The sequence below is a fragment of the Pteropus alecto genome, unplaced genomic scaffold, assembly GCF_000325575.1.
Source record: "Pteropus alecto unplaced genomic scaffold, ASM32557v1 scaffold359, whole genome shotgun sequence".
NCBI classification, from domain to species: Eukaryota; Metazoa; Chordata; class Mammalia; order Chiroptera; family Pteropodidae; genus Pteropus; species Pteropus alecto.
Window position 1 is genome coordinate 262,490 of NW_006443119.1, and position 15,109 is coordinate 277,598.

General features: G+C 43.4%; 1 protein-coding gene across 2 annotated transcripts; it reads right to left on the minus strand.

Moving 5' to 3' along the window:
- Positions 1–36: 36 nt before the first annotated feature.
- On the minus strand, positions 37–8,784 carry IL19 (interleukin 19). 2 transcript variants are annotated; one of them, XM_006922824.3, is made up of 6 exons: positions 8,705–8,784; positions 6,239–6,385; positions 6,033–6,098; positions 2,911–3,063; positions 1,862–1,936; positions 37–238 (listed from the first exon to the last, which is right to left on the minus strand). In XM_006922824.3, the coding sequence occupies exons 2-6, from the start codon at positions 6,380–6,382 to the stop codon at positions 143–145; spliced, it is 534 nt and encodes a 177-aa protein (XP_006922886.1). In that variant the 5' UTR covers positions 6,383–6,385; positions 8,705–8,784; the 3' UTR covers positions 37–142. The 2 variants fall into 2 exon arrangements, with proteins under 2 accessions (XP_006922886.1, XP_024896275.1); XM_025040507.1 differs by lacking the exon at positions 8,705–8,784 and adding an exon at positions 6,467–6,680.
- Between the last annotated feature and the right edge of the window lie 6,325 nt (positions 8,785–15,109).

The window sequence follows — 15,109 nt, forward strand, 5'->3', positions numbered from 1 at the left end:
TCAAATCAACAGAGAGATGTCTTCAAAAAAACCCTTATTTGCATAAAAATGGGCCTTCTCCATCTCTTTCCTCTTCAAAGTGGGCTGTCTCCTACTGGAAATCTCAGGGCTGTTTGCCCCTGGGTAATCAGGTTCGTTGTCATCAGGCAGTGGAAGCTCCTTGATGATTCTTGTGAACCCAGGCCAGAAAGACATCCAGCTCTCCCAGAGACTTGAGGGCGGCAGACTGGACTTCCAGCTGAAACCAGGGAAATTATCATAAGAACCTGTTTTTCTAGATTGCATAATCGTTTTCAAATCACTTTCCCCATGTTCCTGTCCCCGTGAGGTGTTCTTTTTATTCATTGATTATATGTGCAGAGTGTACAAACCCCAAATTATTTTTTCAATGGGCAGCCCAAATTGTTTTTCATATACAAGTAGTTAAATCATGTCAGCCACTTATAAACAAAATTTTAAATTCTTCATTTTTTTGCCCTCTGTTTTTCTTTTTCTTATTTTTCACAGAAAAAAAAAAAAACTTGCATTCCTGGAAAGTTCTTCTGCTTATTCTCCTTTTCACATTAGCTTTAACAGGGGTCCCCCAACCCCTAGGCTGCAGACCAGTACCAGCATAGCCTGTTAGGAACCAGGCCGCACAGCAGATGAGTGGCAGGCAAGGCCAGCAAGGGAAGCTTCATCTGTATTTATAGCCGCTCCCCAGCACTAGCATCACTGCCTCAGATCCACCTCAGATTATCAGGCATTAGATTCTCATAGAAGCACCAGTCCTTGGTGCCAAAAAAGGTTGGAGACCACTGCTTTAGAAGGTTTCGATCCCAGGGTAGGGAGAGAGTGTTGTCCCCATTTGACATATTGAAATATCAAAGCCCCTAAGGATCAGTGTCCTACCCAGTATCACATAGATGGTTGGCAACAAGGCTAGAATTAGAACCCAAGTCTCCCGCCTTACTCCACCTTTTCCTCAGCAGAGTAGAGGAGATGATAAGATTCAAAAGTCCTGTGGAACCAGATGGCATGGGATCAAGTCCCACCTTCACAGCTTAGTTGCAGTATGAACTTAGTTAAGGTACTTAACCAGTTTGTCAAATGCAGATAATGGCTCATAGCAGTGTTGTGAAGAATAAATGTGTTAATACCTCTAGTGTGCTTAGAACAATACCTGGCTCATAGTAAGAACAATATGACTCTTGGCCATTGTTATAACAATATCCTGTAGAACTTCTCTACAAAGAAGCAGAGTTCTGAACAGACTCCCTACCTCCATGCTATTCAAAGAATTGGCATCATTTAGGATTGTGGTCTAAATGAAGAATCACAGGCTTCATTCAGACCTACTGACCCAGAATATGCATTTTAACAAAAATCTCCATGCAATGCATATAAGAAGCACTGTTTCTACCTCCGCCTGTGTATGAGACGTGCATCTATGTCTACACGAGGAGCATGCTCTTCTGAACCACATAGAATGCTCATGACAATTACAGGCCACAGTGACATCTGGCAGGTAATGTGTTTCTTGCATAACTGCTTCTGAGTCACTGGAGATCTTTGCTCCTTCTGTATTACCCTCATCTGAAACAGTATGTGCTTTCCCTCAAAATTTAACACAGGTTAAGTCTAATATGTGAGGGCATAAGAAAATAGTGGAGGAATGATGGGGAAGAGGAACTCAGGAAGTCATCAAATGAGGTAAAACCAACACACTCTTTGCAGACACATAGAATTGGGAAGGTCTACAATAAATACCTGTTGAGTAAATGAGTGAATTTGAGTGGCAGTGAGGCAGAAAGGCTGGCATATTCTCAATCAAGCTCCTACTTGTCATTTCCACCTTCCCCATCTTCTTCCCTGTCCTTACCTGATTATAGTTGTTGTGGATGATTCTGGTTGCATTGGTGGCTTCCTGCCCGCAATGACACAGTCTCTGTTCCTGCTGTGGTAAAGTGAAGGCAGCACCGATCAGAGGACCTTTCCACCCTGGCCAGCACTTTCAACTACCTCTCTGCATTGAGTGACATTTCGCCCTCCTCCCAAGGTGAGAGTCAGGTGAATAAACTCAGACTGGAGCAGCAGGGGGACATAGGGTCTGTTTGTAGAGTCACCCTGTGTTTGAGCAGAGCTTTTGCTTGTTCTAGGTTGACAGCCCACCAGACTGGAAGAGCCAGGAAAATACTGCCAAATCTGTCTTGTCACCACTCAGTGAATGCAGCACCCCGCAAGGTAGACACTCAATAAATATTTGTTAGGTTGTTAATTAAATAATTGATTTGTGAATCTTAATGTAAGTGGGACAGGGATCATGACTTCTAACAATTTTAGAATCGGAGGCACAGAGAGGTAAAGTAACTTACCACAAAGTCACACAGGAAATCATTGGCAGGGATGGGGCTAGAGCCCAGGATTTCTCCTAGTCTAAGATTTCTTTGACTTATTTGAATTTGGTTTTATTTCTGATGTTTGATATTAATAGATAACAATGAATTCATAGGCTATCCTTAGGGATAGGCTATACCAGGGAACCACCCAGAGGTTAATTGGTATGGAAACCCCAAAGAGCCAGAAACAAAAAAACTAGGGGTGTGCCTATGGTAAGCCTGTAATCTTTGGCATACCCCTCTTACACGGCAGCCCTGGGATCACATAAGGAGTACTTTAACTAAGTGGTCACCCTAGGAGAATTATCCATGAGGAAACCTGGGTCTCGTGAGGTGTTGGTAGAGAGGAAGCCCTGGGCAGGGAATGATCACACGAAGAGGTTCTTGACAGTTCTCCCTGTGGACAAGAAGGGCAGGGAATTTCCTTTGACTCCAGGAATGATTTCAGAAGGCCAACTGGGGCCAGCATATCCTGGGCTCTCCCTGGGGCAGACGGAGAACAGATGCTTGGAGTTTCAATATGGTGACTCACACATTGCTGCAGAGCCTTCTGCATGTAGAGGAAAGAGTTGGCAATGCTGCTGATTTTTCTCAAGATTTGGGGGTTCAGCTCCTGATGGTCCTTGAATACCCTGTCCACGTAAAATGCCAGAAGGTTCGTGGTCATGCAGCACACATCTAAGGGCTACAGACACAAATTAGAGAAAGACCCAAGACTCTTTTCTCTTACTATCTTAGAGACCAAAGCAGCCTATTTGCATAGAAGCAGGAAGAAGCAAGATAACTAAAAGTCACTTTTAAAATTCATATTGGTCTCAGAGTATTCATCTCCTCTTACCACAACAAAGCTACTTATGATGAAGACACTAAGGAGAGATTGCAGTTCACCCCTTTCTATTTATAGGGCCAGGAGATTAATAGTGGATGGAACCCAGTAGTAGACTAGAATTCTCTCTACAGCATCCCCAACATGTCATCACAAACTTCTGCTTTAACTCTTCTAGGAATCAATCATCTTCCTTTTGAAAGAACCAATGTCTGAGCAGCTTTCTTAAAAAGTACTCCCTTACATTGTGCTGAAGTCTGCCTCTCTGTAATGTCTCCTATCCATCAATATGGATTTATTCAATGGCTATTTCATGTCAGGTGTGTGCTGGGCATATATTCTTTTTATTGCAATGACATTGTGTTTATCTTGGCCACCCTGCTTGGCTCTCCTCTAGTCTGTCCTTTTTAAACTGCAGGGAATCATTTAGATGGAGCTGAGATTAGTAAGAATGGAAACTGACAGCTGCGGAAATGCCTACATCTGGGCAACTCCACAGCTGGCAGAGTGTAGATCTCTCTAAGGGAGGGCTCCTGAATTCCCAGGGTACAGCTCAGAGCAGCTGGCCAGGCTGAATTCCTTTCTAGCAGTTTGCACCCCACCCTGAGAGTCAGTGAGTTATCTTGCAGGAGACTTACAGCTTAGTTTGAAAGAGAAGGATATACGACAGGATAGTGCATTCATCTTTATTAGCATTAAAGCAGCAAAACCTCCTTGGCCCCATGGGTAGCTTTTCCTAGATAGCAAATTCTACTTGCAACACAAAAACCCTTCTCTTGTATTGTTCCTGCTGGTTATCTTAACCAAAAGGGCAAAAAATTGCACACCTTCGTTTTAATTGGGGAGAGAAGGAGGGAGGGGGGAATATAATAAAGACCTGCATCCTCATCGATTCCTTTCCTTATGCCACAGCTATTTCTAGACCTTGAAAGGACAAGAATCTGGAGACAGAGGAGTGAGATGTGACTAATCTTCACTCAACCACTAACTAGTCATTCTCCCTCCCAAGGCATTAATTCGCTTATTTGAAAATGATGATTTTGGAATAAATGGTCATATACAGTTGGCTAGAACAGTATTTATTAAGAGGCTACATTGGTTTACCACAAATAAATCAGGTCCAATGCTACCTAGAACAATTACCCTGTGCAGAGAAGCCCAAGGAAATACTGATATTCCTTACACTCTGTCACATCAATACTTGAAAAACACTGAATCTTTCTAGAATTCTTACAGGGACTGGAGGAGCTCACTTTCAAAGGCAGTTCTCAGTTGCCCCCTCTATAAAGTGAATTGCCACCTCGTAAGCCAACTGTTTTGTAACACACATACTCTTATCATCTCTCTTCAGGACAATTGGACTGATCTCCACAGTGGCTTCCCTGCCTTGAATTGTAAAGAACATCATCAGATTGCCTTTCTGAAAAGCATTGTGATCATACAGCCTTTGGCTCAAAAACCTACAGCGTTATTCCCAGTGGCCAGGACATGGAAGCAACCAAGTGTCCTACAATAGATGATTGGATAAAGAAGCTGTGGTACATATATACAATGGAATATTACTCAGCCATAAGAAGAGATGAAATACAGCCATTTGCGACAACGTGGATGGACCTTGAGATAATCATGCTAAGCAAAATAAGCCAGACAGAAAAAGTTGAAAACCACATAATAGCAATTATATGTGGGATATAAACCTAAAAGCGACTAACAAACAAGACGAACAGAGACTCAAGGACATGGACTATAGACTAGTGGTTACCAGAGGGGAGGGAGAAATGGGGGAGGGGGGAGGTACATGGGGTAAAGGGGTCAAATATGTGGTGACAGAAAGAAATCTAACTATGGGCGGTGAACACACAATGCAATATATATATATGTATATATGCATATATATATATATACGCATATATATACATATATATATATATGCCTCACTGTTAAATTTATACCTAAAACTTACTAGATTGTGAACCAATGTCACCATAATAAAAATTAAAAAACAAAACAAACCCTGCAGGGACCCCCTGTTGGCTGTATAGAAGGCCAAGGCTCAGCCTGCCATTCAAGGTTCTTGGTAAAAAGATTCCAATGTATTTTTCTACCTCATCCTCTAACACCCACCTTCAGATCCCTCACTCCACATTCATTATTTTATACACCCGTTATCCTATTCTCCTCAAACCTCTTTCTTTCTTTTATTCACTGACCTACAACCAACCCAGCTTTCAAGTCACTGCTCATTTTCTTGGCTTCCCCATGATTCCAAAATCACTCTAAGCCATAGAACATGTGGCACCTCAATCTCAAGGTAAATGATGCTTCTTTAATTTCTCCCAGGCACTTTTTTTTTTTAAATTAAATGTATTGGGGCAACATTGGTTAATAACATTATATAAATTTCAGGTGTACAACTTTATAGTACAACATCTGCATACTCTATTGAGTGCTCACCACTGGAAGTCTAGTGTCCTTCTGTCACCATATATTTGACCCCTTTAACCCTCTTTGCCTTCCCCCAACCCCCTTCCCATCTGATAACCACCATTCTGTTGTCTGTATCTATGGGGATATAAAACAAAAAGCAACAAACAAACAAAAAGAAAACCTCACAGATACAGACAACAGAATGGTGACTCCCAGAGGTTTCAAAGTCTCTGAGACACAGTGCACTCTAACACATCAGTTGATTAATGAGAGGGCAGGAGTGTTTAGAATACACTGGAGACTAGGAAAGAGAAGGGGACAGGGTGAGGATTTCTTTCTCAACCCAGGGCCACTTTATCATAAAAATAACAATACAGGAAAGAACAGACACAGCCAAGTACCTTAACGCTGCGCAGGATCTCCAATGTAGACAGGATGGTAACATTTTGGAAGATGTCCTTAGCTTGCTATGGAGGAAACATAAGTGATGAGTATTCCACGCCTTCCTGAGACATAAAGGATCATGAGAAGGAACTTGCTCTTTGGGTTAGGATGTAAGATGAGGCAAGCCCCCTTGCCTACACCTTCACCCAGAACCCATACTCACGATGGCTCCTTTGATTTCTCGGAAACTCTCTTCTATATGGTGCATGTCCATGGAAATCAGACATCTCCTGAGACCTCGGGTGTGCACTGAGCACAAGAAGAACATTGTGCCCAGGAACCAGAGGGAAACACGCTGTGCCTTCATGTTCTGCAGGAAAAGTGGAAGTCAGCTGCCCAGCCAAGAGCGGAGAGCAATGAAAGAGACCCCTGACTGAGCTCCCCTTTGGACCTCACAGGGCAGGCTGGGCAGCAACCAAGAGAACAGACTCAATGCCTGTGGAGTTCAGGGGTATGTGTCTCCTCCTCTGGTTTTCTTGAATCAATTAGATGTGTCCTTTCCCCTCCCCCCATGTCCCCACCTCCACATAAGGAAGCACAATACTCTCAAGTCCCAGGGAGTATGTGTGTATATCACTCTATTATGACTCAACACAGCTCACTTTGTCAACGGGGGTTAAAAACATTGTTTTTAATCAATTAAATAAGAAAAACAGGGTTGGTAATCCACCCTAGGAATTAGGCAACAGATCTGAAAAACCATGAAAGCACGTTTGGCTTTTTCTATTTGCCCCTAAAATAGGCAACACCCTTTTATTACAAACCCCCACTGTGTATCTGCTTAAAATCATTGGTTTGAAGCCAATTATGAAGATGATGCCTTCTGGAGAAGATGAGAAAGAGAGGCACAAGACATCTCCTAATAACTAGCCACAGTGAAGAGGAAGAGGACGGCTACTCCTGCAGAGGGCAAGTTGGGGGCTTCCCCTGTGTCCTCCCACGGAGCCGAGGCGGGGGGTGGGGTTGGGGTGGGGTGGTGAGAAACATGTTTGCAGCTAGTCAGTCCCTGGGCAAGGCCAGACCCAGAGATCTTTGCTGTCTCTTCTAATTCTCTCACCCTTCCTGCTCGGTCTTTCTCTGCCTCCTTCATTTAAACACTTTAAACAGTAGCATAGAATACACATTGAGAAAAGTGCACAAAACGTAATTATGCAGCTTGTTGAGTCCTCTTTCTCTGACTTCTCCCGGCAGTAGCCCAAGTTTCACAAACAGGGCTTACTTAGCCTTAAAGATAAGTCTTGTAATGCGTGCGCATAGACCAGCCCTCTGTCCAGCGTCCTCCGTGGTGCCCACTGAGCGCCCTCACCTCCAGCTGTGTGTGTGCTGAGGTTTGTGTAGTGTGCGTGGCAGTGGAGGAGAGGGAGGCACCGAATATAGGGTGTCAGCTGAGGAGGCTGCAGAGCGCACGCACCCACACTTCCTACTTATAGTTCCAGTTGCTCTAACTATAATGCGTGTATGTGCAAGCGTGTGAGGCCCAACTGCCCCCTTTCTCACCACCACTCCCCAGATGTTTTTGGGGATCCTCAGGATCTTCTCCAGAAAACCAAGAAATAGCAAATCCTGTTTCATAAACCATTTTGCCTCATCTCTCTTTGACGCAGCATCACTCCCAGTGAGAGAGCAGGTGTATACTGGAACCTCAAGAACGTAGAGCCCACTGGCAGAAAAGTCTATAGAGTCCATCCAGAACTCTATCCCACCTAAAGGCTACTGAGGAGCTTCTAGAAAGCCAAATGACTAGGAAGAGAGCACAGTTTTTCTTCTGACAAGATAACAGTTGGAAGCTTTGGGACATTGCCTGCTTGTCCTATGCCGGGACGAGACCGAGACATCTTGTGGAGGAGAAAGATGCCTTCCTTAGCTTGGTGAGGCGATTCCAGACATTTTGGCAGATTCAAATAACAGTAGTAGCTATCATTTATCACACATGCCACATGTGTCAGACACTGTGCCAAGAATTTTACATAATTATTTAATGCTCACAACTACCCTGTGATGTAACTTCTGTTTTTATCTCTACTTTACCAAAAAGGGAGCAGAGACTCATAGAAGTGAAGTAACCTGCCCACAGTTCATGGCCACCACATGGCAAAACCGGCGCTAGAAGGCAAGCAGGCTGGCCTTAGGCTTTCTCTCTTTACCTCCACACCATCCCACTGACAGCTCTACCCACTCTGGGATCTCAACTAGAGATCCAAGCTGATCCCCTTATATCAAATGGAAAGGAATGCATTTCTGATTGGGTTGTCCGAATTGGTGGTGCTCAATTTAAAAAAAGATTTTTTAAAAGATATTTAACACTGCAAAGGATTTAAAAGAAGATAAATTATAAAGCGTCCTGCATAGTTCCTAGAATAAAAAGGTTATAGTCAATGTTACATTCCCTCCACTTCCTTTTCTTCTCTCCTTCCTTCTTTTCCATTCTCCGTCTCTTGTTATTGAGAATAAGGTACCAGAAAGTTCACCCTCTGTATGAAGCACCCCTCTGCATTTTACAAAATACCCAGTACCTGGGACATCATAGGCCATACACAATGGTGACAGGTCACCTCTCCGTAGCTGCGAAAGATGCAGGCTAGGATGAAGATGAATAAAAACCTCTGATGGAGGCTGGCATGAGGCTCACCTCTTCCTAGGTGCTTGAGTTGCTCCCGTGTCTTCTCTCTCAGTGCTCTTTCCACTTAGTAAGGGATGCAGGTCACTTTTATGCAGGTTAATGCATAAAAGAGGAAATGCTGTCAAGGACTACTGGGTGGGTTCACCTTTGGGTGATTGCTTTTCCCTTGTTTCCGTAGTATCTCATTTCTTTGTTTTCTTTTCTTTCTTGTGTGAGATATAGCTGATTAATCATTATTAAGAAATGCTTCTTTCTCTGGGTCTTGACATGCAGCTTCTAGGAAGAATAAACTCCCCATCACCATGCAAATGAGAATTTCTTGCAATTCTATATCCATACAAAAAAAATCCAAGTTAGGTCACTTTCCTAAGAGCTGTGGCATGCCACCAACTGTACCCGGAAGGCAGACTCAGGAAAGCACTCTCCTGACAGCCACACCCTGCAAGCAGCCAGGCCCATGAGACTCTCTGCAGGTGCCAGTGACTCCAGCATACTCTACCTGCCCAATGCCTCACACAGCAGTTGAGTACCTACCAGGTGTCAGGCACTAGCTAAATGCTTTACATGCATTATTTTGTATGACTTCATGGGGAACATTTTTTTTTTCTCAGAATGTAAGAATTTCTTTGGACATTATCTCATTCCTCTTTATCTTGTCCCTCGAGGGCCCTTTCATTCTCTATGAATGCAGAGAGAGAAAATGAGACTGGGAAGGAGAGGGGTTTGAGGACAGAGCTGGGAACAGAGCCTGGAATCCTTGTTCTTGGGCCAGAAGACCCATACTTAAATTACTTTTTTACACAAACTCTAAATCATTTCCTCCCCAAACACAAATTCTCAAAATAAACAGAGCTTGTTTTTAACAAATGAAGCAATTCTGGGATGGGATGCAATTACAAGAGATCCGACAGGCCCTTTGGACAACAGGCTGGTCCAGGGGGCTGGAGAAGACTCTGCTCTGTAGCTACACTGGGGAGGCAGAGTCTCTCCTGGCAGGGAAGGAAAAACGGCAGGGAGGACTAGGGACTTTAAATGGAGGGAGGTGCAAAGGAAAGGAGCCCCAGGGTTTGGGGGGTCTAGCATCTTGAACAAAACGAAACAATTCATATTGAAGGAAGCAGTAGATCATAGTGGTCACAAGGTAGCTCTGGATTTAAACCCTGGCTCTCCTCCCTCTGTGAGACACTGGACAAGCTACTTAAGACCTTTCTGAAATGTCATAAAATAGGTAAAATAAAATGTGAGGATTTGAATGAGCTAATGGAGTTGATCCATAGTAAGTGCTCAATAAATATTATTTATTTGGATGTTGTGTGCCAGGCACCTGGAATGAGAGAGACATCTTGAGTTAAACATAAGCTCTCTACTCCTTCTGGGGACAGAAGAAAGAGCTACTCTTGAGTCCAGAAATACCTCCAGATCCCCACTCCTGCTTCCCCAGGGGAGCTGGGTGCTGTTTCCCCACCAGGGCCAGAGCTGCCTGGCTCATAGTTCACAGACTTTGGCCTAGCCCCACATGTGAGAGGATTGCATAATTGTCTGTGCTGACTCTCACCTCACCTCTAACCACTTGAGCTCAGACTGTATGTTCTGACCCAGCTTTCATTTCAGGGCAAAGATGTCATATTAAAAGGCTCGCAGAGGGAAGAAAAAATATGATGTGTTTATAGCTCCTATCCAGCATGCAGGGTATTGTGGTGGCTGGGACTATAGCTCTGGAGTCAGCCTAGCCTAGGCTGAATGCTTCTGCCCCCTATGGCTGTCAGGCTGAAAGCAAGTCCGTTTATCTGTGCCTCTGTTTATTCATCTGCAAAATGGTGCTAATCATGCTTACTGAATATTCACCAGGTAGGCATGATGTGTACATTAAATGATTAAGCCCTTAACACAGTGCCTGGCACGTAATGAGAGATTAGAAAGTGATAAACTTTGTTATTAATTTTACAGCCCCTAAATTGGGAAGAAAGGACCATAAGACGTGATTTCTCTTTATCTCAACTCTTGGTGCGTAACACTTACAATAAAAAATAAGAATAAAGATTGAGATAGAATGGCATCCTTTCCAGGACTGCAAACTATGGATTTGATCCTTACATGTTGGGTCATGTCTAACCTTAGAATTGGGTCTTCTAGAATCATTTGGCCCATCGTTGGGATACCAGAGTTCTATTTTCCATTTGTTAAATGGGGAAGTAGAAAGAATATGAAGGAAGACCAGAGAGCCAGAATGAAGAAGGCTCTGAGTGACAGACATGTGCTGAACACAGTTCCCTCCCACTATCCACTCCAACATCACGAATCATTCATGGTGGTGCCAGGGCAATTTCCTCTCCATAAAAGAGTAGGGGCTGCCCACTCCTAAGTGCTAAGTCCTAGAGCTCGGACAAAAACTAAGCCAGGCATTGCACAACTCCAGAGGGCACCATGCCCACTGCTTTTTATGAGAATGAGACTCCATGGAATTGACCAAAGTGTGGCCCTACTGAGTGATCTGAATTAAGTAGATTAGGTCTATGTGAATAATTTCAGTTATATTAAAGGAAGAACCCATCATTGTGAGGATTATACAACACTAGAAAGTATCATAGAGAAAGGAGCTGTAAAAGAAAGAAATCTTGGTACTGATGGATGCCTATTTATTTGGGAAGTAAACAGGGACTTAAAAACAAACAAAAAAAGTAATTATTTAAAGGTCTTGGTCAATATATCTGTATTGTAATTATATATTTGGAATTTTTATATAGTTTTGAAAATAAAGCAGAAAAAGGTAAATTTCCCAGTTTCGGGGAACCTTAAACCTAAAAAGTTTCTCCTCTATTCGAGATTCAGAAATGAGAGTCAGAAAAGAAAACAGAGAGAACCCAATTCAAAATTCTCATTACAGGAATGGACAAGTGGTCCTGTGAACCACCCCTACCATCACATAGTGAGGAAGTAGTGTGCTCTTCCCTAACCCCAACCTCCTGACTTCCAGCCCACTGCCCTTTCTCACCCCACACTGCCTTCTCATCTCAGGATCAGGTGGCATGGAATGGAACATAAAGCTGTGGGGAACCTTAAGCCTGTTTAGCAGGGCAGGTGATGTAACTCTCCCAAGCCAAGCTGTTCTGACTTGCCTTCACTGAGGAAGTCAATGATCTGAGGAAATCCAAACTGGCCACTCCTGTACTGGTGGGGAGGGAAGGACAAACCCACCTGGAGTACCTGTGCTACATCAACCTGGACTTCCCTTCTCCTTTTTCTCCCACGGGGCTCTCAGTCAAGGCCTGCTCAACTAGGGCCACAAATGCTCTTTGACAATCTTATGTCAATGGGTTCTGTGGCTCAAATGCCATGAAACAGCCCCTGGAGAGACAGGGAAAGGGGAGCTGGAGATAAGTAATGGAAAGAGTCCAAGCATTTGCCTGTCTCTCCTGGATCGCTGACCTGGTCTCAGTCCCAAAGACCCATCCTCTCCCAGGCAGCCAGACTTCCTAAAATGCCAACCCAGTTTTGGTGCTCCCCAGCCTAAAACTCCCAGCATGGCTCCCAGGGGCCTCCAGGATGACGGCTAAGCCCCTTCCCATGGGAGCTCTAAACCCATCATAATCCAGACCTTGTCCATAACTCCAACCTCATCTCTCTTGACGAGCTCCCCACACCTAGAAAGAGCTGCCCTTGCTTTCCTGTCTTGCAAACACTTACCCAACTTTCAAGACTTAGCTGCAATGTGACTTCCTTTGTGAAGTCTCTCTTCCCTTCCCTCTGCCCCCCTCCCCTGTTTGAGGTGACTACTGTTCCCTTTATATTCCCATCAGATGAATACAAGATACCCAATTGACTTCAAATTTCAGATAAACACATTTCAGTGCTTACCCATCTGGAATTCAAAGTAGACTGGTTATTCTGTACTTTTGTTTGTTAAGTCTGCCAACTCTACCCAAAACCCTCTACAGACTTTAATATCAGCCAGGGCCAGACCCAGCTTGTTTGTATGGCACCTATTGCTCATGGGTTGCTTCTTAAGAAAAGAAATTTTAAAATAGAAGTACAAATTTAAGGACAAAAGTGAGTATTTACTTAGAAGGAGAAATAAATCACAACAAATTGCAAATTTTTCAAGGCTGACAAATATCACAAACATCACAAAATCCAGAAAAATAACTCAACATCCTTATAAATTAACTGCCTGGCACCTCTGTGTTTGCTCCTTCAATGATAGTGATTTTTTAACCAGTATTTTCTATAAAGAGAGTTTAAAAAATAATGTCAGTCTTTCCTCTGACATGGGTGTTCAAAATTGGGTTTTTGTTAGAATTCATAAATTATGCTACAGGTTTGTACTCTACAAACACAGAAACTGATAAATTCTGCTTCACGAGATTCTTATCAAAAGAGAAAATAGCATATGATTCATTTCTAATCATATATATTACATTAAGTAATCTTTCCATTTTGACTAGATTTTAATAAAAACCGAATCTGTGGCTTCCAATTTTTCATGTCTAATGCCTGGAAGAATCTTCGATGCACTTCCGTCCGGTTTCATACATTACGAACCGTGCTTTACTTCCACTGCCCACACACTTCCAGTAATCAGAGTCAGCACAGCACATAGAAGGAGTGTTTCTGGGTGCCATTCTTACACTCGATGAGTACCAAGATCCTAACCACACGCAGATGTGATTACAGTCCATGTAAATATAGTTCTCTAAAAGCCAAATGCATTCCAAGTCATCTATTCCTTAGCCAGATTCCCTAGATGCTGTGGCCTCTCTAATGTCACCTGACTTGAGAGCAAATGTGACAGAGGGGAGGTCAGAGTGAAAAAGGACACTAATTTTAATTGATTAAGGCTAACATACTTTACTTTTGTGAATTTTACAAGGACATATGACATGTCCAGGGACTTGAAAGGAGCCCACACTGGCAAGGGGCCCCAAATTTAAACTTTCTTAGCTAAACAGTAAATCCCCCCTGACCACAGACCCTACAATAATATATTGTATTTATTTGTATTTTCTAATTTAATTTTTATTTTTAATCAAAGATTTCCACGTGTATAATTTTAGAAGGCATATATATGATGAAACACTGAGTTCAGTTGCTTCGGTCTGCCCTACCCTTCTATCCTATGACTTGTAAGCGATATTCAGCTTTCTCTTCTGCTATTAGCCCCATAACTCTAAAGAATCAGAAAAATGGAATCAGGTCCAAATGTTTTATGTTACCTTTCATTCCATTATCTTATGTTTCTCATGGTCACACACTCAAAATTCATAGACAGAAGAAGCTGGACTAACGGCAAAGCTAAGAAGTATTGAGCACATATATCCACCCAGGTACTAAATGAAGCACCTATATTCATTATCTCTTTTAATCTTCACACCTGCTCCAATAGGAAGACATGATTTTGTGTCTATTGTTGTAGACAACGAAGCTGAGATGTAGAGCTGTCAAGTAGCTTGCCCAAGGGCACCCAGGGAGGATAGGTGGCAGAGCTGGATGTGATCTTGGTAGCCTGACTCCAGCACCATTATTTTTTACTCTATCAGACACAAAGGAGTGTCCAATCCAGCCTCTTCATTTCCAGGTCAGGAAACAGCAGAGAAGCAAAGGGGAGTATCTTGCCCAAAGCCACACAACTGAATAGTGGTGGATCGAGGACCAGAACCCATATCTCTGAACTCTCGGTCTAGTGTTCTTTCCATCTGCACGCACTTTGTCACCTCCTCAGACTTCAAACCTTCTTCCCACAAAAATAAAGACATTTCTTCCCTTCAAGCAAAGAAAAAGCAGAGCAGAAAATGGCATAGAGTATGGCTTGAAAGCACCCTTCCCAAACAACAAATCCAGGCATGTCAGCAGAAACTGTGATTCTTTGGAAATCGGATATGGTTTTTCCCTTATTGTTAAATGAACGATGACACTTGAAAAAGAGCTGCTCCCATGGGCACGAGGAACTTGGGAGAGCTCCACCGCAGGAGACCAGGGAGGAGCAGGAGGTCAGGCCGAAGGCTGCCAGCTTACTGTGTCATTATAGTAAGTGAGCAGCAGAGCAACAAGATGATGAAACCATCTTGCATCCAAGGTTTCCTAGAGGAAACCCCAACCAGTAGCAGTCTCTACTGGGGTGGCACCACCCCAGCTCTTGGGGTCTTGTCCATTTAGAAAGCTAGAGGCTTCACTGGGACTTCCTTTTCTGGACTTCTTTTTCTGGACTTTCTCCCCCTGGGTTGGCTAAGCCTCCCTCCTCTTCCGGGTACAGGTTCACTCAATCTGGCATGCTGAGTAGGAGCCAGCTGTCGGCTTCTCTCAGTAATGAGCTAGAATTTTCAGCTTAGGGCTCCAACTTGAAGAAGTAGGAGTTCTTCCGGGAACGCTTCTCTGCCAGCCCCGCGGCATTCTTTGCCCCTCAGTCACCCCTCGACACTT